The 21,163-nt window shown below is 62.0% G+C and overlaps 2 protein-coding genes across 6 annotated transcripts in view; one reads left to right on the top strand and one right to left on the bottom strand.

Moving 5' to 3' along the window:
* Positions 1-2,469, top strand: part of CERK (ceramide kinase) — a 38,675-nt gene extending 36,206 nt beyond the window's left edge. Inside the window, exon 13 of the mRNA XM_072973721.1 lies at positions 351-2,469. Within this exon, the coding sequence (XP_072829822.1) occupies positions 351-408 (58 nt within the window). The 3' untranslated portion in view covers positions 409-2,469. The remainder of the gene's footprint in view (positions 1-350) is intronic.
* Positions 2,470-5,594: 3,125 nt separating this feature from the next.
* GRAMD4 (GRAM domain containing 4) overlaps positions 5,595-21,163 on the bottom strand; it is a 68,564-nt gene continuing 52,995 nt past the window's right edge. For all 5 annotated transcript variants that reach the window (XM_072973717.1, XM_072973716.1, XM_072973718.1 and 2 more), the window contains exons 5-19: positions 20,772-20,833; positions 18,416-18,548; positions 17,845-17,870; positions 17,224-17,315; positions 15,870-15,961; positions 14,801-14,849; positions 13,645-13,716; positions 13,160-13,203; positions 12,975-13,084; positions 12,142-12,296; positions 10,508-10,652; positions 9,658-9,751; positions 8,892-8,976; positions 7,914-7,982; positions 5,595-7,648 (exon numbers count right to left, since the gene is read on the bottom strand). In XM_072973717.1, the coding sequence (XP_072829818.1) occupies positions 7,544-7,648; positions 7,914-7,982; positions 8,892-8,976; positions 9,658-9,751; positions 10,508-10,652; positions 12,142-12,296; positions 12,975-13,084; positions 13,160-13,203; positions 13,645-13,716; positions 14,801-14,849; positions 15,870-15,961; positions 17,224-17,315; positions 17,845-17,870; positions 18,416-18,548; positions 20,772-20,833 (1,333 nt within the window). In that variant the 3' untranslated portion in view covers positions 5,595-7,543. The remainder of the gene's footprint in view (positions 7,649-7,913; positions 7,983-8,891; positions 8,977-9,657; positions 9,752-10,507; positions 10,653-12,141; positions 12,297-12,974; positions 13,085-13,159; positions 13,204-13,644; positions 13,717-14,800; positions 14,850-15,869; positions 15,962-17,223; positions 17,316-17,844; positions 17,871-18,415; positions 18,549-20,771; positions 20,834-21,163) is intronic.

Below are 21,163 nucleotides of genomic sequence, written 5' to 3'. Positions count from 1 at the left end.
GCTGCCCTTCGTGGGACCCTCCCCGGGGCCTGTGTGGTCGGTGCTGATGAGGTCGGGGCAGTGGAGGCCTGTGGCTTTGTCACTCGCTGGCAAGTGTGGTGCTGGAATTAGAACTGGGTCTCTGGATCTCTGGGTTTCCACTTGGCCACCAGCTGCCCTTTGAAGATGGGCCTCTCAGGCGCGTAGCTGAATCACTCTGCGCCCCTGACCTGTCACTGCCGGGTGGGACCCGACGGCCGCGGTGAGACCCACTGTCCGTGGTGAACGAGGCCCACCTCCGCCCTGGGCCGGCTGTGGGGCCGAGGGCCGGGGGACGCGCGGGGTGTGAGGGCGGCCCTTTGTCTCTGCAGGGTCCACTGCCAGCTGGTCCGGCTCTTTGCACGAGGAATCGAGGAACCAGGCAGCTGAGACGCCGCCTCGCAACGCTCGCCTTCCTGCTGTGCTTGGGAAGCGTGACGCTTACTTAAGAAGGTTACTGCAGACCAATTATGCTGATATACCTTTAAATTTAGAAATTTATTTTTGATAGTTAAATCTTGATTTTAGAAAAAATACCTTCTGTCACCAGTTTTGGGGCCGCGTTTGGCATTTTCAGTTCTGTGTGAATCCCAGGGTTGCGTCTCCTGTAACGTATTGTCAGCAGGCAGCACTGGCGGGTGTGGGGCGCCAGCTTCGCGATTGCAGCCGTGCCACCAGTGCAGATTTGACCACGGCCCGTCAGTGGCTCCGTTGCTGTGATCTTAGGGACGGTGCAACATGAGTGCTTTGCATCGGGGTTGCGGTGTCTGCAGGGCCGCAGGTGGGATTCGCCGGCTCGTTCTGGTAGCCGTGAGCCAGGCCTGGAGAGCAGTTGGTGGTCTTTGCCTGCGTCCTGGCTCGTGGCCAGGCGTCGTTACCGGGCCCTCCCTGTCCCTGCAACAGTCCTGCTTCAGGTCACACTTGCAGAGCAGCCCGATTTAGCGCGAGGAGGGCGCTGACAGTGACGGCGCTGTGTCTTTACGCCCTCGGTTCTGGCTTTCATCCTAGGGCTGTTTCTGAGACAGTCCAGCTGGGAGCAGGACCAAGGCAGGAGCTCTGGGACTGGCAGCTTGTAAAGCCCTCGCACGTGTCTTACTGCTTTAAATATAGAAAACCTGTGCTCCCTGGAGGCGCAGGGTGGACGGCAGAGGGCAGCTGCGCGGTGGGTGAGCTTCACGCCGAGGGCCCACCCCTGGGGCGAGGGCCCCACCCTCCGGGCTGACTTCGGTGCAGCCCCGAGGCTGTGTCCGTGGGCCAGGTTTGTTCTTTTCTCATCTTCACACTTACTTCTCTGTATTTATTGCAAGTTTTGTCCTTTAAGCCGGAAGGCTGCCTGCGGGGTCCTGACTGTCGATGTTTCGATTTGTTTCCCGCTCGGGGGCGGGGCGCTCCCGCCGGGCCTCGTTTGGTCTGTGCTCCCCGTGTGCGTGGAAGGGTGAACTCCTGAAGCCCTTCACTGGAAGCTTCGTGAGAGGCTGCGGCGGAGACCGGCGGTGGCGCGGGGCCAGGCGACAGGCGGGGCCAGGCGGTGGTGCGGGCCGCCCGCTCACGCCGTGCATTCTCAGAATCGCTGGGAATGATTTCTGCTTTGCAGTTCACGTGAGAGTCCCCACGTCTTCCCTCAGTCCCGCCCAGGCCGGATGCGAGGGCAGCTTCAACAGCGGTTTTGATAGAGCATGTTGAGTGATCACGAAAGTCAGAGGGGCCGACGATGGTGGGGGTGGGGAGTAAAGAGACGCTCCGGGCCCGCTGCTCCGCACGGGGGCGCGAGGGACCCCCCGGGAGTCTCCATCTTTCTCATCCTGGTGAATGTTGCCGGTCACTGGCCCGCCCTGGAATCCACTGCCAATTCTAGAAAAGCCATGCAGGCTGGAGGGTCAGGACTTTACGTTCTGCAAGAAACCAAGTCGCACCACGTGGCTCCCGGGTGGCTTTGGCAAGAATCACTGACCACGTGCTGACCTTGGACATTGTGAACCTTGGAACTGTTCCTGGGGGTCGTGTGACTGTTGGGGCCCTTCCCCCTCATCCCCCAGAGTTGCGGAGGACACATCACAGGACCGTAGACCTTTCAGACCTCCCTGCACGCCAGGACTCTGGCCCAGCGACTACATCGCCTGCAGTCTGATTTTTTAAGAGAAAAATCAGAACTGATGGCTGGAAAGTGAGCTCTCAGGATCACGGAGAGGCACCAGTCTAGGTTCTAACTTCCTTCGTGGCTCGGTGCAAAAGGGGCAGCAGCCACACCCAGGCCCTCTTCCTGGTCACCCGGATTCCGAGGTGAGGGCGTCGGTGGGCGTCTGACTGTCCCTCCCGCCGTCTCCTGTCCCTGGGCGGTGTGGGTTGGGGGGTGTCTTAATTTCCCTTCTAATCTTGCTGGATGCAAGGTTAGAAAATGGCATATTCACTCTGATGTGTTCGAGAAGAGAAATAAAGTTACTTTGGGCAGAATTTGGCTTTTTTCCCCTCTTACAAGTTCCTGTTATTTTCAAAGCAGAGTGTTTTCTGTGAAAACACGTACAAGTTAAAGAACAAGAGACACGGGAATGATGGTGTCCCTGCCCCAACCCCCGGCCCAGCGCCAGGAAACCGGACTTCAGCCCAGAGCTCCCCGCGGTCCCGCGCGGACCGAGCCTCCCCGGCCTCCTCCCGGAAGGTGACCGTTTTGAAAGCTGAGTGTATCACTCCCTCACTGTTTTGTGCGAGACGGCCAGACCGTGGCACCACATATGCCCCTTGTGCACAAGGACTGCTTAGAGCAGAAGGCAGTTAAGCAGCAGATGCAAAAGGAGCCCTCTGCCCTCCCCCGTCTGCGCGAAAGGACAGCCCTTCCCCGGGGGAGGGGTGCCCCCGCTCTCCGGAACCCCTTCAGCACTGGAGACCGTCCGCACTGAGGCGGGTCCGCGCTCCTGTGCCCTTAGCCTCCCCCACTCACAGTTCCCCAGCGGTTACTTTTACCCCAGAAGTCCAAGCTGCCTTTCCTTTGTCTTGTCACTTCCTGATGAATTTACGGCCCTTCACTTTCTGTTGTTGGTGGGTTTTGTTTTTTTAATTGAAGTACATTCAGTTTACAGTGTTGCGTCAATTGCTGGTGTACAGTATGATGTTTCAGTCATACACATACACACATGTATTCCTTTTCGTGTTCTTTTTCATCATAGGTTACTGCAAGGTATTGAATATAGTTCCCTGTGCTGCACAGTTGAAACTTGTTGTTTATCTATTTTGTATATAGTAGTTAGTATCTGCAAATCTTGAACTCCCAATTTATCCCTTCCCACCCTTTTTCCCCCCGGTAACCATGAGTTTGTTTTCTCTGTCTGTGAGCCTGTTTCTATTTTGTGAATGAGTTCATTTGTGCTTTTTATTTTTATTCCATATATGAGTGATAGCATATGGTATTTTTCTTTTCCTTTCTGGCTTACTTCACTTAGTATGACAGTCCCCAGGTCCATCCATGTTGCTGCGAATTTTATTCTTTTTCATGGCTGAGTAGTATTCCATTCTACATATAACCACAACTTCTTTCTCCAGTCATATGTTGATGGACATTTAGGTTGCTTCCATGCTTTGGCTGTTGTTAAGTAGTGCTGCTATAAACATTGGGGGGTGTGTGTCTTTTCCAATTAGAGTTCCCTCCAGATATATGCCTGGGTATGGCCCTTTATTAAAATGGTACCTAAGGCTCTGGGCCTAACCACCTCTTTGGGTCTCCACTGTTTCTCTAAAAAGCCTCCAGGCACAGAAAAATAAATTTACACATTAGTTATTTAAAAAATTGTATGCCTTTTCTTCTAGTTTGCCTTTTGTCAGTTTGATTCACAGGCCTCAGTTCCTGAATCTAAGAGGGTAGGAGAAAGGTTTTTCCCTGCCCTATATGTTTATTCTCAGATGATGTATTCAGTTTTGCAGGTTTTGCCCTTTATTTAAAGGCATTGTACTGCGTGTCATTTCCTGTAACTGTCATTCTGTGTGCTCTGAGAAGACCTTGTTATCATAAAACTGAGTTTCCTATGTCTGTGAACATCGCGTGTGTTTCCATTTGTACGAAGCTGTGTGTCTTCAGTAGAGGTCGACAATCTTCCCGTCAGTCTCTTAACTCTGTTTAGATTTGTTCTTAAAAACTTCCTGTTTGCAATCTGTTGGCCTTTAAAATGTGTTTTTGCACAGAAATGCAGTTGTTTTTTATTTGTCAGATTGTGTCCAGAACACGTGCCTCTTAAATGGTTTGTAGATTTGGGGCTTCTGTGATCATGAATCTCTGAGGCTCTTCTCTATGGTTTTGTTGTTGGTGTGAGGCCAGCCTGGGACAGTGAGGGCCATGGGGCCCCAGAGGAGGGAGGAGCTGGGCTTCTGGGGACAGGTCGCAGCCAGCTGGGAGGCTCTCCTGCACATGACAGGGTCTTGGATCCTTCCGCCCATGCGCAGCCCTGGCCCACGGGCAGTGGCTGCGCCCCGTGCCTCCTATGGTCTCCAGGGTCTACACCTTGGTAGCCACCCCCTCGCTCCAGTCCCTGCTACAGCCAACAACTGTGGAGTCGGCTCTGCCTGCTGGTTACCGTGGGGTGAACGGTATTAACCACAACCCTTGGTTCACCACGAACACCCTTCTGTGGTCAATGTGGGACCTTCTCTATTTACCCTACGTTCATCAGATCCACTCACCGGCGCTGCTGTAAACAGTACGTTCCTGTGTTGTCAGGATTCACCAGGCAGGGGCAGCCTCCCGGGATGCTGGGTGTGTGCCAGGCCCCAGGGGTTGTTCGTCGCTGCTGCGTCCCAGCCCCTGGAACAGCCCTGGTGGTGGATGGATGGATGGATGAAAGGATAGGTGGACAGATGGACAGGTGTGGTGTGCGAGGCCACAGCTCTGAGAGTGGAGCTGGCCCACCGGACCTGGTTTCCATCCAGCTCTGGCCACTCCCTGGGACCCAGGCAGTCCTCTGCCTCTCGGGGGTTCAGGGTGCAGGAAGCTGGGTGCCCTCGGGTGTCTGTGTGCAAGCCCAGTGGTTGCAGTAGCCAGGTGGGTTCCTGCATCCTTCTGTGTCCAGTGTCAGTGACTGGACAGCTGAGCCACACATGCCACTAAGGCCACCTCTGAGCAGGGCCCCTCAGCCTCAGACCTCGGGGGGGGGCCAAGTGCAGCACCTGGTCCCAGAGATGCCCACGGCCCCCAGGGAAGGCACCTCTGGGTGGGGCCAGGACCTGGACCCCAAACTGAAGGTGCTGCTTCTGCCCCATCTCTGGGCACCCTCGCCGCCACTCCCTGCTGCCCCGAGCACTGGCCCCTGCATGCCCCTCCCTGCCGGCCACCAGCCACCAGCCTCCCAGCTTCTCGCCATCCACACGCCCTCCCTGGATGCCCACCTCACTCCTCAGCCTTGTTGCTGAAATCCCTACTGCCCTTCAGTGCTAGTGGCCACAGGGGTCCTGGGCCACCCCAAGGGGCCAGTGGTGTCAGCTTGTCCCAGTCCAGCCGCCCACGGTGCATGGGGACCCTACCAGGAAAACCGAGCTGCCCCCCGCCCCTGAGCACAAAGCATTTCAGGTTTATTTAAATAAAAATTATAATTTATACAAGACTTTTTCTTTAAACAAGGTTTTCTTTAAAAAAAAAGTTACAGCGTGTTTTTTTTCATCAGTTCATATAGTACAATCCTTTGTTGAACAAAAGTTACACAGGTAACGATTATGTACAGATCCAAAATAGACTCAAGCTTCAGACATAAAAAATTTAACATTCATTCTAGTTCAGTGATTAGTCGCAGAAATTAAGTATCTGCCCAGATTCACACAATTCAATAAAAGCTGCAGGTCCCCTCTGACGGGGAGCCCCGAGCCTGCACAGGTGCGCCCTCTTCCTGACAAAGGTCCTGGGCTCCCGGGAAGGGCCTGCCTGCGGCCCCGCGCAGCTGGGGGCAGCACCCCCAGCGCGTGGTCAGCCTTCATCTCCCTCCATCTTCAGAAGGGACTCCCGCCAACCACGCCGCTTGAAGAGGGCAGGCCGTGCTGCAGGGCCCACCCGCCCCGCCTGGGGACAGGGGCCTTACAGGGACACGCGCTGGCCCCACGGCAGCCCCGAGGGAGAGGATTTAAACAGCATCCTGGACTCCCTGCCCACTGCAGCCGTTCCTGGGCCAGTTCAGCCCCTCTGCTTTGCCTCAGGCACAGGCTGGGTGTGTCCCCAGGGCCTCACGGGGCCCAGGAAAACCGGTCCACAGGCGCTGACCATGGGGCCAAAGCCAGGGTCAGGGTGGGCTCTGCCTTCGTCTACTAAAGATCAACCTGCAGAATCACCCGAATGCCGATGGCCGTGTGACTGAGAGCCGGGCGGGCCCTGGGGCTCCAGGACCTCACCCAGGGGCCGGGGCATGTGCTTCGTCTGGCTGGTGGGCAGGTCCCCCCCTGTGACGGGGTGACAAGAGCGATGCCACCAGCAAATGAGGATCAGAGCAAAGGTAAAAATTACATCTGAAAAATGATACAAAAATAAGAAAAACAGCTTGCTCTCTGTAAAAAATATAATCTGTTTCTTCAAAAATCCACCTCAGCGACACCCAGAGGACTCAGGACAAGCCAAGGAACCAGAGGGGCCTGCACTGAACATGTGCTGAGCGGGAAGGTGGCTTCGCTGGCCCAGCGGGCTCCTCCCGTGTCCCTCTCTGAGGCCATTGTGCTGTCCCCACGCCCCGTCACCTTAAAGGGCTGACCGGGAAGAACCGGGCCTGGGAGACACCTGCTCCGGCCTCCATGAGGGCTGGGGCTTCACTCGTGTGTGGGGGCCCCGGGGCTGCGGCTCCAAAGCCCTGGTCCCTGCTCACGGCTGTGCCCCAAAGCCGGTGGCTCCTAAGGACCCCTGTGCAGCCCGCAGGGGCAGGCTGTCCGCTCCCACCCTGAGCCCCTCCCTCCCCGACCCGGCCTGGAGGCCAGCGCGAGCCCCAAAGCCCAGTGCCCCCGACGCGGCTGCCCTCCTGGGCCCCTGCGAAGTGCGGCGTGTTGAACGGGTGCACTGCCCCACACACCACCGTGTCCTGGTCGGGTGCCCAGGACAGGCCTCCTGGCTGGGACACACACGGGATCTCCCCCAAGGGCTGGCTGCTCACGGTGGCTGCTAAGGGCCCTCTGCACCCCTCGTCGCCAACGTCCTTCACCCAGGGAGGGGCCACACGTGCTCCTCGGTATGGCTTTGGTGCGGAAGAGCTGCTGGCCCCGAGGCCTGGCTGTGCGGCCAGCTCCGCCCGGGCGGGAACAGAGGAGCAGCTGTGCTTGGCGGGCGCGCTCTGTCCCGTGCGTCGTCCTTCCAGGTGGCCTCCGAGGCCCCCCTGCCCTCTGTGTCCACAGACGTCCATGAGACGGGCCTCCCTCAAGAGCCCCACCCCTGTGCGAGGGGTCTGTGAAATGCAGGGTCAACACGAGAAACCACAGATCGGGGGATTATTGCAAAAAATCACGAGGATGTCCAATTTTTCTCCACTACCAAACTGCTGAAAAAAGAAAAGCTTCCAGCCACGTCCGGGAGCCGACACTAGCTGTCACTGCCGGCCGCCGCCGCCGCCGTAATCTTCATGTACTGGCTGAAGATGGTCTCGAAGGCCTCGTCTCTGTGCACCATGGCCCCGAACACCAGCGGCTGGCGGGAGGGCGCACTGTCGGTGAGCCCGCCCTCGGCCAGGTCCACGCAGCCCCGAAGCCCGGCTTCCAGCGCCACCCCTCCCTCCCTGGGCACCTGCGCTGGGCTCAGCCTCAGGGTCCCTGCTGCCCAGGGGGGAGGGGCTTCCCAGGCTGCTCCATCCAGCTGCAAACCTGGCCAGCCTGGGGCTCTGACCTCGCCCCAAGAATGTCCCCGTGCTCATCCACCCCCCTCCTTGCCCCGCCCCGCCCCGCCCAGAACTTACTTTCTGGGTTGATGGCGTTGACACGGCAATCCCCATGCCCGACCCCGGGAGGACAGAGAGGACCTTGTACTGAAAGCCAACAGCACAGGCATCACCTGGGGACAGGGACGTGGCCCAGCCACCCCTCCACACACCCCAGGGTATTCTCCATGGAGCCCCAGATGGCAAGGCCCATGCGGGCCTGGGCCTTCCCAGCCGCAAGAGAACAAGGACTGACTGTGACTCAGAAACCAAGCCTCCAAGCACCCCATCCCACCATCACTAACGGCAGGGCTGGGGTGCCCCGGAGGAGCACTGTGTGTGAGCAACAGGCCCCCCTGCATGGTCTTGCTCCTCAGATCCCACCATCCACACACCTTCTCTCTGGGATGGAGGGATGGAGGAATGGAGGAATGGACGGAGAGTGGGAGGGATCTGTCGTAGCCATGGCGTGGGTGCCCCTGACACACCACTAGAGGGAAGCAGCTGCCACCAAGCTGACCACAGGGCCCCTCCATGGTGCTCAGAGGGGCACAGGTGGGCCTGGCTCCCCTGCCAAGTCTGTGTGTCGGCCCCTCTTCCGGGCACTGCACACACCTGTGCCTGCCCCAGACAGGACAGACAGTGCTAGAAGACAGTGGAGCAGGGGCAGCCTGCCCTGAGGCACAGGGTCAGGGACAGGGGCAGACAGCACAGCGGTTGGAGTGGGCTCAGGGCCTGGGCCCACCTCGCCACGCCTCCCTTCCTGTCTGCGAGGATGCCGGTGCTGGTCCCCGGGGAGGGGCAGCAAAGGAGAGGAAGCCCACGGTGCAGGGACACTGCCTGGCAGCGCCGCGGGGTTCTGCACAAACACCTTCTGGAAAGGGAGCCCTGATGCGGGCAGGGGCGATGCCGCCGGAGTCTCCAGAGGGCACCCCCGTTCTCAACGCACCCGACCTCCAACTCAACCACGTGTTCCTGAGCCTGGGGAGGGCAGGGCAGGGCAGGGGCTGCACCCACCTTCTGGATGTCTGTGATGTCCACCAGCTTGATGACTTTGTTTCTCTTGGAGGAGCCGGACTTGGAGCTTTCAAAGCACAAGTAACTACCCGGGGCAGGGGAGGAGGGAGGACAGAGCCCAACCCAGCACGTGAACCAGAGGGGACCCTGCCGGCTGCTGCCACCCCAGCCCCAGACAGAGGCCCCCCAAGCCTGCCACAGTGTGCTGGCCTCTCGCGAAAGATTTTACTTTTACAAAGGTCTCAGGGCTTTTCAAGTTTAAAACCCCCTGCTCTGTGCTGACCCTGACTCACGTTCCTACGACAGGCACATCACTGAGACCCTGACCAGAGAAGCGAGTGTCCCGTAGGCCCAGCCAGGGGTCTACTCGGCCAGTTCCCCCCAAGAAGGGGTAGAGGGGGAGGGGTGGCTCCTTGGCTGAGGGTGGGGGATGAGGTGGCCGAGGGCCCCCAATGCTGAGAACAGAGCCCACCCTGGACCTGCTCCCCCACCTCCCACGCCTGGCTGCCACGCCCCAAAAGGAAACTAACTAAGATCCTGCCTGCTGCCCTAGGGCTGGGACCCCTGTGGGCGGGACCGCACAGCTCCAGCCACGCGGCTTGAGCAGCCCAGACCAGGGCCATCCCGGGGCCTGGGGAAGGGACGGCACTGCCGGCTCAGGCCAGTCACAGGACTGGGGGGCCCCAGCCCCGGGCCGTCCTGGACCTCTAACCGTGGGGGTCACAGCACCCGCAGCCCACCCCGGGGACGCGCCCGCCTCACTCACTTCTCCGTCACATACAGGACCCCGTTTCTGATGTAGTCGGTCGGCATCTTCCGGTCCCTGTTGATCAAGCAGCAGCGCCAGCCGTTCTCACACACTGAAGGGGACAACATGGCCGTGACTTCCCTGCTGGGAAGAGCCTCTCTGGTTTGACCTTGGAACCATCAGTGCTGGCTTTTCAAGGACTGACGTTCATCCTCCACCCAGGGTGGGAGGAAAGGGGGATCACAGACAAAGCGGCGACTGAGAGCACCTGGGCAGCAGGCGCTGCCCCTCCCCCGGGAATGCACAGGACTTTGTGTGGTTTTTAAAGAAGAGCTTGATTTAAATCAAACTGCAGCCCTGGCTCTCAGAGCACATGGTTCGTGGTCCAGGTCCGCAGAATGAGGGTTCAGGAGATCAAGACTGGAATTCTCCCAAGTTTGCTTTCTGTAGCTGGTATCACACACGGCAGGTGCCAAAACACTGAAGGCCCCTTCAGCGAGAGCCCAGCAAGGTGGGCACTTCAGGGAGGACAGGATGGCCGGGGCCCTGGACTCCAACCTGCCTGTCACCACCTGGCTCTCCAGGTAGCCCCAGTGTGCACCAGCTTATCCAGAGCAGGACTGGGCGGCACCGGCACGCGTGACCCTGAGGCTGGGATGCCCGCTTGGTGGGCTCTGCTCGGGGGCAGGCTGCCTGCCTTTCTGCTGTCAAACCGCTCACCGCAGGCCTGCCTGCCCCTCCAACCCGCCCACCCAGCAAGTTCAGGAAGAAGACGGCAGGCGGCTCTCCTGGGTCCCCGCCGCCAGGCCCCTGGCCCTGGGGCAGGGCAGCCCCACCTGGCCTGGACGCGGACGTGTCCCGCACGCACCTGCCAGCGGGCGCTCGGTCTCCGTCAGGTTGAAGATCTCATGGAAGTTGCCCTTCCTGGTGCCGTGGACGCGGCCGGGGTCCTCGTCCCTGCTCAGGCCGGCGGGCGCGCTGGAGGCGTAGGTCCGCGAGGCAGCGGTCTGTGGCTGCCGAGAGCGCACAGGCACGTCAGCCCCGCGGCCCGGTGGCGGGCAGGGGGGCCGGGGTGCGCGCGGCCTCCCCGGGGCCAGCTGCAAGCGTGGACGAGGCGAGAGGCAGGGGCACCCAGGTGTGGGGTGCGCACCCCCCAAGAGGCCCGTTGGTGCCTGGTCCTCGTCCCACAAGCCCTCCTTCTGGGCAGAGAAGCCCAGCTGCTGGGGAGGGGGCTGCCCCTCTCCCCCGGCGAAGTCACTGCCCCCAGACGCTGTGCTGAGCCCAGCCCAGCACATGTGGTCCAGCAGCTCATGCCAAAATTTCAGAAACCAGAACCGGCCATGGCACAGGCCACCAAAAGCAGCATTAGTAAGTCAAACAGGGTCAAGGCACAGCACCGCACAGCATCAGGGCACAGCAGGAAGAGGGGGTCCCACACGGACACCGTACCTTGTCATGCGCTGACAGCTGGCCGGAAAGGTCAACAGACATGTGTGACCGAGACAAAAGAAAAGGCGGGGTCCACGTGACATGAGGTCATAAACAGCTCGGTGAGCTGTGCGTGCTGACACGGCCCTGCGACACCCTGGCGGGGCGCCCTCGCCCCAGGAAGCCCACTGCCCAGCCCCCTCCAGTCTGTGACTGTTAGGGAGAGCCAGACTGGCTGCTCCTGTGCCTCACCCCTCGGGTCCACCTCCGCCTGTATGACCAGAGCCATCCGCCGGCTCACCAAGGTGCGGGCTGCTCCGGCCTGCCCACCTGCACACCTGACTTATGAGTTCGGGTCCTCAACAAGCTTTGTTATCCAAGAAACTACACTTGACCCAGAGCTTCCCTTCCACTGATAGAAACATCGACGGGTCACTGGACACTCTATCCTTAGGGATCACTTACACACCAGACTGAAAGCCAATGCCACTTTCTCCAGGAAGCCTTCCTACACCTCCCTGGGAGTCCTACTGAGCCCAGAACCTCCCCACTCGTCTGAGACCCCAAGAAGAGGACCAAGGCCAGCCTGCCCACCACGTCCCGGCTCTGGACACAGTGCCAACGCCCACCTGGCCTTCCACTATGAATGAAACAGGGCCCCAGTCCCAGCCTGTGAGCATAAAACATGCCCACCTTGGCCTTGTTGCCAGAGCCTCAGAGCCGGGGACAGCAGGGACCCAGCACCCACCCACAGAGTGGTCACTCCCAGGGCTCCCTGGTCCCAAGGCCCCCAGGTCCTTGACAGTCAAGGCCAATGCCCCTCCCCCTCCTGCCTTTGGCCTGGGGTCAGCCTGGCTCAGCAGGAGCTACTCCCCAGCCAGTCTGTGGGCGGGTCCCTGAGGGGCCTTCAGGTGGCTGGGCCCCCGGACGTCCGTCAGGGATCTTGGGAGCAGCAGAGCCCCACAGTCATCCGTCTCAAGGGTCCCACAGAATCGGGAGACCCCAGCACCCTTGCGGGCCGGGTGCGAGGGGGCGGGGCTGGGCCTGGTCCCTCCCCGCCCGCGCGGGGCCTACCCTGCGCGACACGGCGGCGCTGGAGCGCTCCTTGAGCTGGGGGTCGGTGGGGAGGCTCTTCCAGATAATGTAGGGGGTGTCGTACTTGGCCCGCAGCCTTGGGCAGCGCTTGAAGATGAAATCAATGAGGAAAAACTTGACTCCAGCGTAGAGTCCTGGAGGGGCAGAACGAGGTGCCGTTCCCCCGAGTGCTCCTCCCACCTCCCTGGTGACGCTGAGCAGCAGCCGTACCACCTGCCCAGCAGCTCAGGGCAAACCCCGACCCGGATCCTCCCCCCGCCCCATCCACCACAAACCCTGCCGGCTCCGCTTCCTAAACCCCCGGGACCCGCCCACCCCCAGGGCCCACCACACACGCCCTCTGCCCTGGCCCGCGACTGTCCCTGACCCCTCGAGCCCCCCACACCTGGCACACACTTTGAGGCTCCTCATGCTGCAGGCCCCCCCCAATGCCATCTCCCACCCCAGGTCTCTCCTGCCTTCACGCCTGACCCCTCACGTCTCTGACGCCCGTCCTCTGAGAGCCCACGAGCCCCCGAGTGCTCAGAGGTGACCGTGGCACCCACCCAGGGCCTCGGGTCCACCAGCCCCTCCCCCTCAGCCGGCAGAAAACAAGTTTGACCTAAGAAACCGTAGCAGCGCCTCCACACGCCGTGGCCTTTGTTTCTCCCAAATTTAGACATTTTGATAAAAAGCCCCTGGAAGAGGCACGGAGGGAGAAATGCCTCCTTCCTGGGGGCCAAGGCCTGGGGCAGGCGTGCGGGAGCGGCAGGCGCCTGGGCCCTGGGCCGCACCATGGGGCGGCAGCTCTGGCCAGGCGGGCATCTCCTTACCCACGGCCAGCCCCACCAGGCGGTAGGGGAAGAAGCAGGAGGCGAGGAAGGCGGCCCACAGCGCGACGTACAGCTTCTGCGTGATCTCGGGCTGGACCCACATGAACAGGCTGCAAGGGAGAGGGCCGGTCAGCCGGGCGGGGCCGCACCCCAGACGTGGCGGGAGGGCCGGAGTGACCACTTACTTCTTGATCTTCTCCAGGATGTCGGCCATCTTGCCAAAGAGGTTCTGTGGGAGAAGCAGCTGTGGTCACGACAGACCCCCAGGGCCACACGGCAATGCTGGGGGGATGCACAGCACCCGGGAGACCACAGCCAGTGCCCAGAGCCCTGTGGCCCCACCCAGCTGCTTCAGCCTGAGGGCTGATGACCGGTCTGGTCTGAATCTCAGATTAACAGGCTGATCACCACGGGGGCCCCGGGCCCACACTCTCTTGGGAGCCTGACTGACTCTGGTCGGGAGGGGCTCCACCAACTGGGGTGCTGGCCATCACGCGAAGCCAGGGGGACCCTCTCCACCAACCAGGTTGTCTCGGGTGCCAGCGAGGGACCAGTGGACAGGGTGACTGCTGAGCTGACAGTGGACGAGCCGGGCCTGGAGTTCCGGGGTGCTGGGTCCCCCCACCGGACAGGCTCACCCGGAGGCGCCGGCCAGAGCCCGCAGCAGTACCTGGGCTTTCTGGGCGACGTCCAGCACGAGCTGGAACTTCTCGGACACGGTCAGGTCTTCCTTTGGAGGCTCCTTCAGTCAAAGGGGAAAGAGAATTTCCACTGAAATTCAACAGGTCAGAGAAATTACTGACAAAAACAGCAAGGAGGCCTCCCAGCCCCAGCACCAGGGTCTCGGCTGCTCAGACGCAGCCAGCGGGACGGCCATCCCTGCAGGCCCAGCGGACAGCACAGGCAGCTGCTCCAGCAGCACCCCTCGGGTGCCCCCCGCAGGCAGCGCTGAAGCTCCGATTCACGTTTAGACAGATCAGAGGTGCACCTGGGACCCCGCAGCCCCCCACGTCTCACGTTGCAGCAGAGAAACTGAAGCCGCAGCAGGAAGGGGCCTGACCTCGCCCTGCTTGCCTGAGCTCACACCAGGGACCAGGCGCAAACGGGCTCGGGCTTCTTTCCCCCGAGACGCCCTCCCCAGGGCCTGCCTGAAGGGGCCCCTGCAGCACCACCGACATCCCCCACCCCTGCTGCACGTTCCGTGCGCACAGTAGGTACTCAAACACCTGACACGGGTCACAGAGGCACCATGGCCTCGCTCCTGGCCACACCCAGCGGCTCTGCCCCTGGGCCAACTTCTCTGTCACGGGCCCGCAGCCAGCACACGCGCCTCTGCAGGCCTGACAGTGTCTCAGCAACTCAGCGTGGCTGCCAGGTGTAAATGAACGGGCACAGTGTGTGCCAATAAAACGTTATCTACAAGATCAGGCAGCAGGCCACAGGTAGCCTGCTGACCCCTGCTGCACACATCCACTGGTCCAGCCCCTGGTTCACCTCCCCACACAGGCGTCTGTGAGGGGCTGAGGTGGCCCCCTCGCTGCCCCCCCACCTTACGTCACATCCCAGCTGAGAAGGGTCGGGTCAGGCCAAGCCCAGGCCAGTGAGGGGCACTCGGGCATCAGCTGGCGAGGGGTCAGGGTGCAGCTGCATGGGGCTCCAGGCTGGGGGCAGCTGGCCTCCTCCTCCCCGACCTCTCCTCGCCAGGCAGGGCTCCCCGAGGGCGTCCACGCAGCTGCATCGGGAGGCCTTGGGAATCAGCGGCCTTCCGAACAGGGCTGGCGGGCAAAGGCCTGAGGCCTGCAGACGGCGCCCCTCCCGGGACTCACCACCACTTCAGACACTTCAGGCACGATGCTCCACTGTATCCTCCAGCCCCTGGAAAACAGAGACAGCAGGCCTTCAACACAGCGTAGTCCGCAGGTGATGGAGTCAGAGAGAGAATATCAAATCACCCACCCTGTGCTCCCCAAGGGGAGGCACCCCGGGGAGTGCTGGCCGGCCGTGGGGACAGGGGCTTCAGAAACACCCAGCCGCCTGCAGAGACTGCCTGGGCCCCTCCTGGGCCTTGAGAGCAGACGGTCCCGGTCACCCCCACCGGCCTCTCTCTCGGGGGCCCTCCTCGGTGGGAGACAGACTTCAAGTACCCAGAGGGGTTGGGCCTCTCAGAGTAAGTCAGCAAAGCTGCAGCGGTGAGAACTTCGGTGAAGCATGTCTAGTCGGGGCCCGGAGGACCCTTCGCAAGCCTTTAAAGGTTTTCTTTTCTACAGAAAACGTTTCCAAGTGAACCAACCTAAGCGGGCAGAGAGGAGCACGGAGGAGAGTGGGCGTGTGAGCCTGACTTCCGGAGGCTGAGCAGAGGCAGGTGGGGCCGCCTCTGAGTTCTGGTGGGAGCTTGAGGCTTCCCCCCGTGGGGCGCCCTCAGGTCCACACAGACCCAGGGGCCTGGGGACAAGGGGTTCCCACCCCAGCCTGCTGGCTTCCAACAGAGCCCCCAGCCTCGAGGTGGAAAGAGGGTGCTCGGAGAGCACAAAGGAAAAGCAGAGCCTGACCCTGGGCTTGGGGACCCCTGACTAGCCCCTCGGAGCCCCCGCCCTGCTGCCACCTGCACCCTCACCAGTGGGACTTCCCGGGCTCAGAGCCACCGCAGCTCCAGCAACCCGACACTGGGAGGTCACTGCCGAGGTCTGGGGGGACCTTTCCTGCCCTAAAGCAGCACATGGTGGGGGGAGCTGGCATGACCCTGCAGCCAGGACCTGCAGGTCAGAGCTGCCGGCCCCAGTGGACCATCCTGCTGGGGGTTCAGGAGCCTGCAAGAGGACAGCCACCCAGGACGATGGCCCGAGCCGCATGTGTGTGAAGTGGGGAGACGGCACAGCCAGCACGTACAGCACCCACCTGGCTATGAGGTAATTGAGGGACAGCCTCAGAATCGCCAGAAACAGGAACATGGGGATGGCCCAGCCGTGCCACACGGCATTCATGTACACCTGCAGGTTCGGAGAGGAAACGGGTGGGAGACGTCAGCGACCTGACAGTGTGGCTCAGGGTGGGCCAGACCCCTCCCTCCCCACCGGGTGTAGGCTCGGAGGAGGCGGGGAGACCAAGCCCAGAAGCTCTCCTGAGGCCCAAGAACCCTGCACCCCAGAGAAACCAGAGAAGGGCTGCTTCCTCCCTAATAGCTGCCAGTGGAGATGGAACCCAGCTGGGGAGGAGGCGGGGTGGGGCAGCTGCTGGCAGGGCAGGGCGGGCCGCCTCCGTGAGCAAGGGTGGAGAGCTGACCCCAGAAGGTCGGTGGGGCCACACCTGCGGGAGCTCAAGGCATCATGGAGCCAGCACCCCAACATCCTACCCTGCACCAGGCCTCCAGGCTGCCTGTGCGGGCAGGGGATGGAAGCAGTGGGTTCAGGCGGAGGCCCGGCAGGGGGTCTGAATGGGTAGGGCTGCCACAGCCACGAAACACAGGTGGAAGTAAGGATCTGGGGACCGGAAGCAGCAAAGTGCTTGTGAAGGGTGGTGGAAGGTGACCTCCCAGTGAAGGGGGCTGGCCCCTGCGAGCAAGGCCTGTCCTCTGTGAGGGTGAGCAATGCTTATCTCTCCCATGGATGGTGGGCCCCTGGGGCTTCAGGGTGGTCCTCAGAACCCTCCCTGGCTGAGGCCACCTGGGGGCAGCGGTCTCTGTAGAGATGGGGCCTTTCGACGTGGCGGCCGTCCCTCTCTGGCCTCAGGGCCCAGCAGGCCAGTGGGCAGCCTACATCCTCCTCCCACTGGACGGCAGGGTCTCCCTGCACGGGGCTGGGAGCAGCCACTGGGAGCAGGACAACTCAGGCTGGGCGGCAGGGCCTGTTTTCCCCGAAGTACCCCCGGGATGCTGGCCCGACACCTCCTACCTTCCCCACGACTGGTGGCTTCACAGAGGCCAGCTTGGTCCCTAGGCCAGTGGCAGGAGCCACCCCCAGCCCCTGGTGCCTGATGGGAGGGACCCCTGGTTTCCACACAGGCAGACAAGCCTCCCCACAGCCCTCTCCCCAGCCCACCGGGGAAAGCCAGCCGCAAGCCCCACAGGGCCCTCTCCTGAGGACGCTGCGGTGGGGCTGTCTCTGGGCAGGCAGGGAGACTCCCGGCCAGCCCTGAGGCTGGGTGGCATTGGCACATCCACCGCACAGGTGGGGATGCTGAGCGCTGGCCCACACAGCCAGGCTGGGCCCCGGGAAACCGCGGGGAGGGCACCCACCCCGCGGGGAGCACTCACGGTGAAGGCAATGGCCGACGTGTAGACGGAATACCAGTCGGATAAGGCAGAGAGGTTCTTCACAAAGCTGGTGACAGGCCTGGCACCGCGCTCTGGGGACAGGACAGAGCAGTCAGGCCAGGGCTCGCCCGGCCCTCGGACACACCCGGCCAGCCCCACTGGCTGCACCAGTTGACGGGGGGGATGCAGAACCAAAACGAGCAGAGCAAACCCGAGCCGTCGCAGGCCCCTGGTGCCCCAACCCCAGGCCATGCCGGTGCTGCCTGCTGTCTTTCGCCCCCACGGGGAGATGCCATCTGCGGCCCGCCAGTGCCCCTAGGCGGGAACAGCGGGGCTGGGGGCTTTGTTCACATGCCATGGGCCTGGCAAGTGTCTGGAGAAGAACTACTTTTCACCAGGGCTTCCAGACCTGGAGGGAACCTGCTTCTAACTGTGGGCCGGGGCAGATGGACAGATGGGGTAGGCCTTAGGGAGAAGGCTGGGTGGGAATTCCTGACAAATGTCTCTTTGGAGGGCAGTCCAGGTCCGCACAAGACCGCAGTCACTCCTCAGGCCACCCACACCCACAGGCAGCTTAGCCCCAAGGACTGCACGGCCCCACGGAGACACACAGGTACTTACTGAGCCTCCTCATGTTCTCGGTCAGCCTAGGAGAGAGGGAGAGGTGAGCGCCAGCCCTGACTCAACTGGAGTGGCGTCGCTGGCCCCACAGCACCAGGGGAGCCCGAGCTGACCCGGGACCCCACTGCTGCTCCCTCGGTTGAGGCAGGTCCCTCGTCTCCTGCCCACATGCCCCTGCCCGTGTCTGAGAGGAGGGCCAGGCCCGCAGGGGGCTCTCAGAGTCCCTAGAGCCCGAGGTTCACCCAGCGGGTGTGCGTCCCCACGAGCGAGGCCCAGGGAGTGGGCCCTCGCTGTGAGCCCACCACCCCACGAAAGCACAAGTCCGAACCCTGAGTAGGGGACACGGCTGTGCGGCTGCCCCTGTGAAACCTGCCGGCCTAGCTTGCTGGCCCCGGAGAGGCCCTTCCTGCCAGGGCGGCCGCACGGCTGGCCCAGGGCGCCCCGACAGCCGTCCCACTCTGCTGCTGTACCGAGACCCGGCCTGGCTCTCAAGCCTCGGTGCAGGGACCAGGCCCACCGGCCCCGGGCTCCCTGCCCCGGGCGCCCCCACCCAGTCCCACGAGGGTCTCACCTCCGGGCGCTGAGGGGCTCGTCCGCCTCCACCGTGCTCTCCTCGGGCTGGAACCGGAAGTCCTCCACATACTCCCCGAACCTCTCACAGAACCACTTCTGCACGCGGGGGCACAGCCCCTGGCCCCGCCGGTCTGTGGGACGAGGCGGGGGTCTCGGTGAGGGCGGTGGGCTGAGGGGGCCTCAGAAGGCAGGGGCAGGTGTGGGGGTGCGTGCGGGGTGGGTCAGGGCCGCTGTGCGCCAGGGCTCCCCGGGAGCTGGGTGAGGACCCGTCCGTGCCAGGCCTCTGAAGGGCTCGGGCCCCTGAAAACAGCCTGGCCCACCTCACTACAAGGTGCAAACCAACCAACGCAGACCCCAGGGCTCCCCGTGTTTCTCACACCGGCCCCCGGCTTACTGGAGGCCGTCCCCAGCACAGGCGCCGTCCAGGCAGGCTCTCAGCCCATCGTGGGGTCTGTGTCAGCCTCCCCCCATGTCTAACTGGGCACACTGGTTTGTCTGGGGAGTGGCCAGGTGTCCCTGGGGGACAGCCAGTGGGCCTGTGTGTCGAGGGCTGTGTCCTGGTGGGGGCTCCCGTGAGTGAAGCGGTCTCTGCTTACTCATGGCCAAGGCCTTTGGAAAGCCACCCACATCAGACTCAAGAAAACCAGCCCAAATCCCAAGGAACAAGTCTGTCTCTGCAGAGGGCAGGTGGCGGAGTCACCTGCAGGGGGCGCTGTCTGACCACAACCAGAGGGAGTGGCGTGAAGGTGGTCACGTGCTGCTGGCACCAAGGGACCAGGGTTTGCACTCACAGAGGCCATGAGGCTCAGAAATGCCCAGAGGCCACTCAGGCTTAGAAGATGACGGGTGGGGAGGGCTGGGGGGTCCCACACCCCGCCCGCCTGGCGCGTGCCAGGGTTTTTAGGGTGAGAGTCCACGCAGGGGCCGGCACTGCAAGGGCCTGGAGAGCAGCCGTGGACAGTGGACGGGCCCGGCTGCACTCCCGTGAAACCCAACTCACGATGCTGAAACCTGACATTCGTGTAACATTCAATTGTCAAAGATTCTTTTGCTTTTTTCCCAACCGTTTAAAAGGATTTAAAAGCATTTTAAAAATGTAAAACCAGATGCGGAGCTGTGGTTTGCCAACCCCGAGTCGGGGCCAGGCGCACTGCCCAAGTGGACAGGTCTCACGGTGCTCCTGAGCCCTGCCCCGTCCCGGGACCACGCAGACCCCCGTCCCCACCCCCACATCCTCAGGGCTGTACTTGCTGGGTCCTTCCCTCCCTTCACCACACCCCCTGCCTCCCACACAGAGCCCGCTTCGCAGTGACCACAGCTATCAGAATGGACCTCAGCTTAAGGACTGGCCCTCAGAGCAGGTGGCTGTGGGGACCCAAGGGGCTGGGGTGGAAAGACTCTCCTCTGACACTTCCCACAAGTGCAGGATGCTCACTAATTGCCACCCATAGCAGGGGTCCTGGGGGCTCCCTTGTGCTGCTCCTGGCTTGGAACCTGGGCCAGTGGTCATGAACCCTGGGAACCCGAGAGGACTCTGCCCCACTGGATGCAGCAGCCAATCCTGCACACAACCTGGCCCGTGGCATGTCCAGCTCTGGGGCCCCAGGAAGGGCATCTTCCTCTCCGGAAGGCAGGTGCAGTAAGGCCCTGAACTGGGCGGGAACGGGGCGAGCATCCGGCTCTGGTTCCAGCTCAGCCTCCCCATGGCGGGTCACCCTGGGAGAGGCCTTCCCTCCGGGACCTGGGTTCCACATCTTCAGCCAGGCAGGGTTTAACCGAAGGCCCTTCTGCTGTAGCTTTCTGAGCCCTGGCCCAGGCAGGGGGCTTCCCGCCCACAGTCAGCCTGCAGGGGCCCTAGTGCGAGGCCACGCGGCCCAGGGCCCACCGTGGACCAGGTCCCCCGAGAGCTGGATGGAAGCCCGGTCTGCTCCCACGCCACCCTCTGAATGACAACTTCAGAACGTGCAGAGTGTGGGGTGAGACAGGGCGCGAGCTTGGGGCGGGAAGACAAGACCCGGAAAGGGGTTCTGGGTTCCGACTGGGGGGCTGGGGCACCCCCACTGCCCACTCACCCCCTTGTCGGGACAACCAGCCTTTGGAAACAGGCAAGCAGGCTGGGGCCAAGCAGCCAGTGTGACCCCGACCTGACTTGTCTTTGGGGAAGGGCCGGGCCGGTGCTGCCTCGCACTTTCACGAAAAAAATGTTGTGTTTTGCTTGAACAACTTGCATCTGCTATGAAGACCCCCCAACTCGTAATTAGAGACACGAACCCAGTCCCCAAGGGAGGAGGTCCCCGGAGGTGAGCAGGGGCACCCGGGGACAGAGCCCACCCACCCGCTGCCTGCAGGCCTACCTGCTCCGTTATTGACCTGGGCCTGGCCTCTCACGGGCTGCTGAGCTGGCGGCTCCTCGGTTCTTAAAGAGGGGAGGCAAGAAGCAAGACTTCTGTCAGTTCAAGGTGTGTTGGGCTTTGCAAGGCTCTCACGGGAGCTGTGCTGCACACAGCGGTGCCTGTTCCGACCCACCGGGAGCCCTCTGGGCTCCTGATGGCTCAGACGCCGGCTGCGAGGGCAGGCGCAGAGCTGCACGCCTAACGGGCGCGCCTGCTGGTTCTTGCCGACCAAATGAACAGCGTCTCAAGCACACAACTCTTTTCTTTCCTGTTACTTTTAGCACATTTGGGTCTTTACTTATTACTCAGCTCGGAACAACTAGCTCTTGTACTAATTAACTAGCCTGCCAGTG

This window comes from Vicugna pacos, chromosome 12 (assembly GCF_048564905.1).
Source record: "Vicugna pacos chromosome 12, VicPac4, whole genome shotgun sequence".
NCBI lineage: Eukaryota > Metazoa > Chordata > Mammalia > Artiodactyla > Camelidae > Vicugna > Vicugna pacos.
The sequence above is the reverse complement of the archived record's forward strand: the minus strand, read 5'-3'. Positions and strand labels throughout refer to the sequence as shown.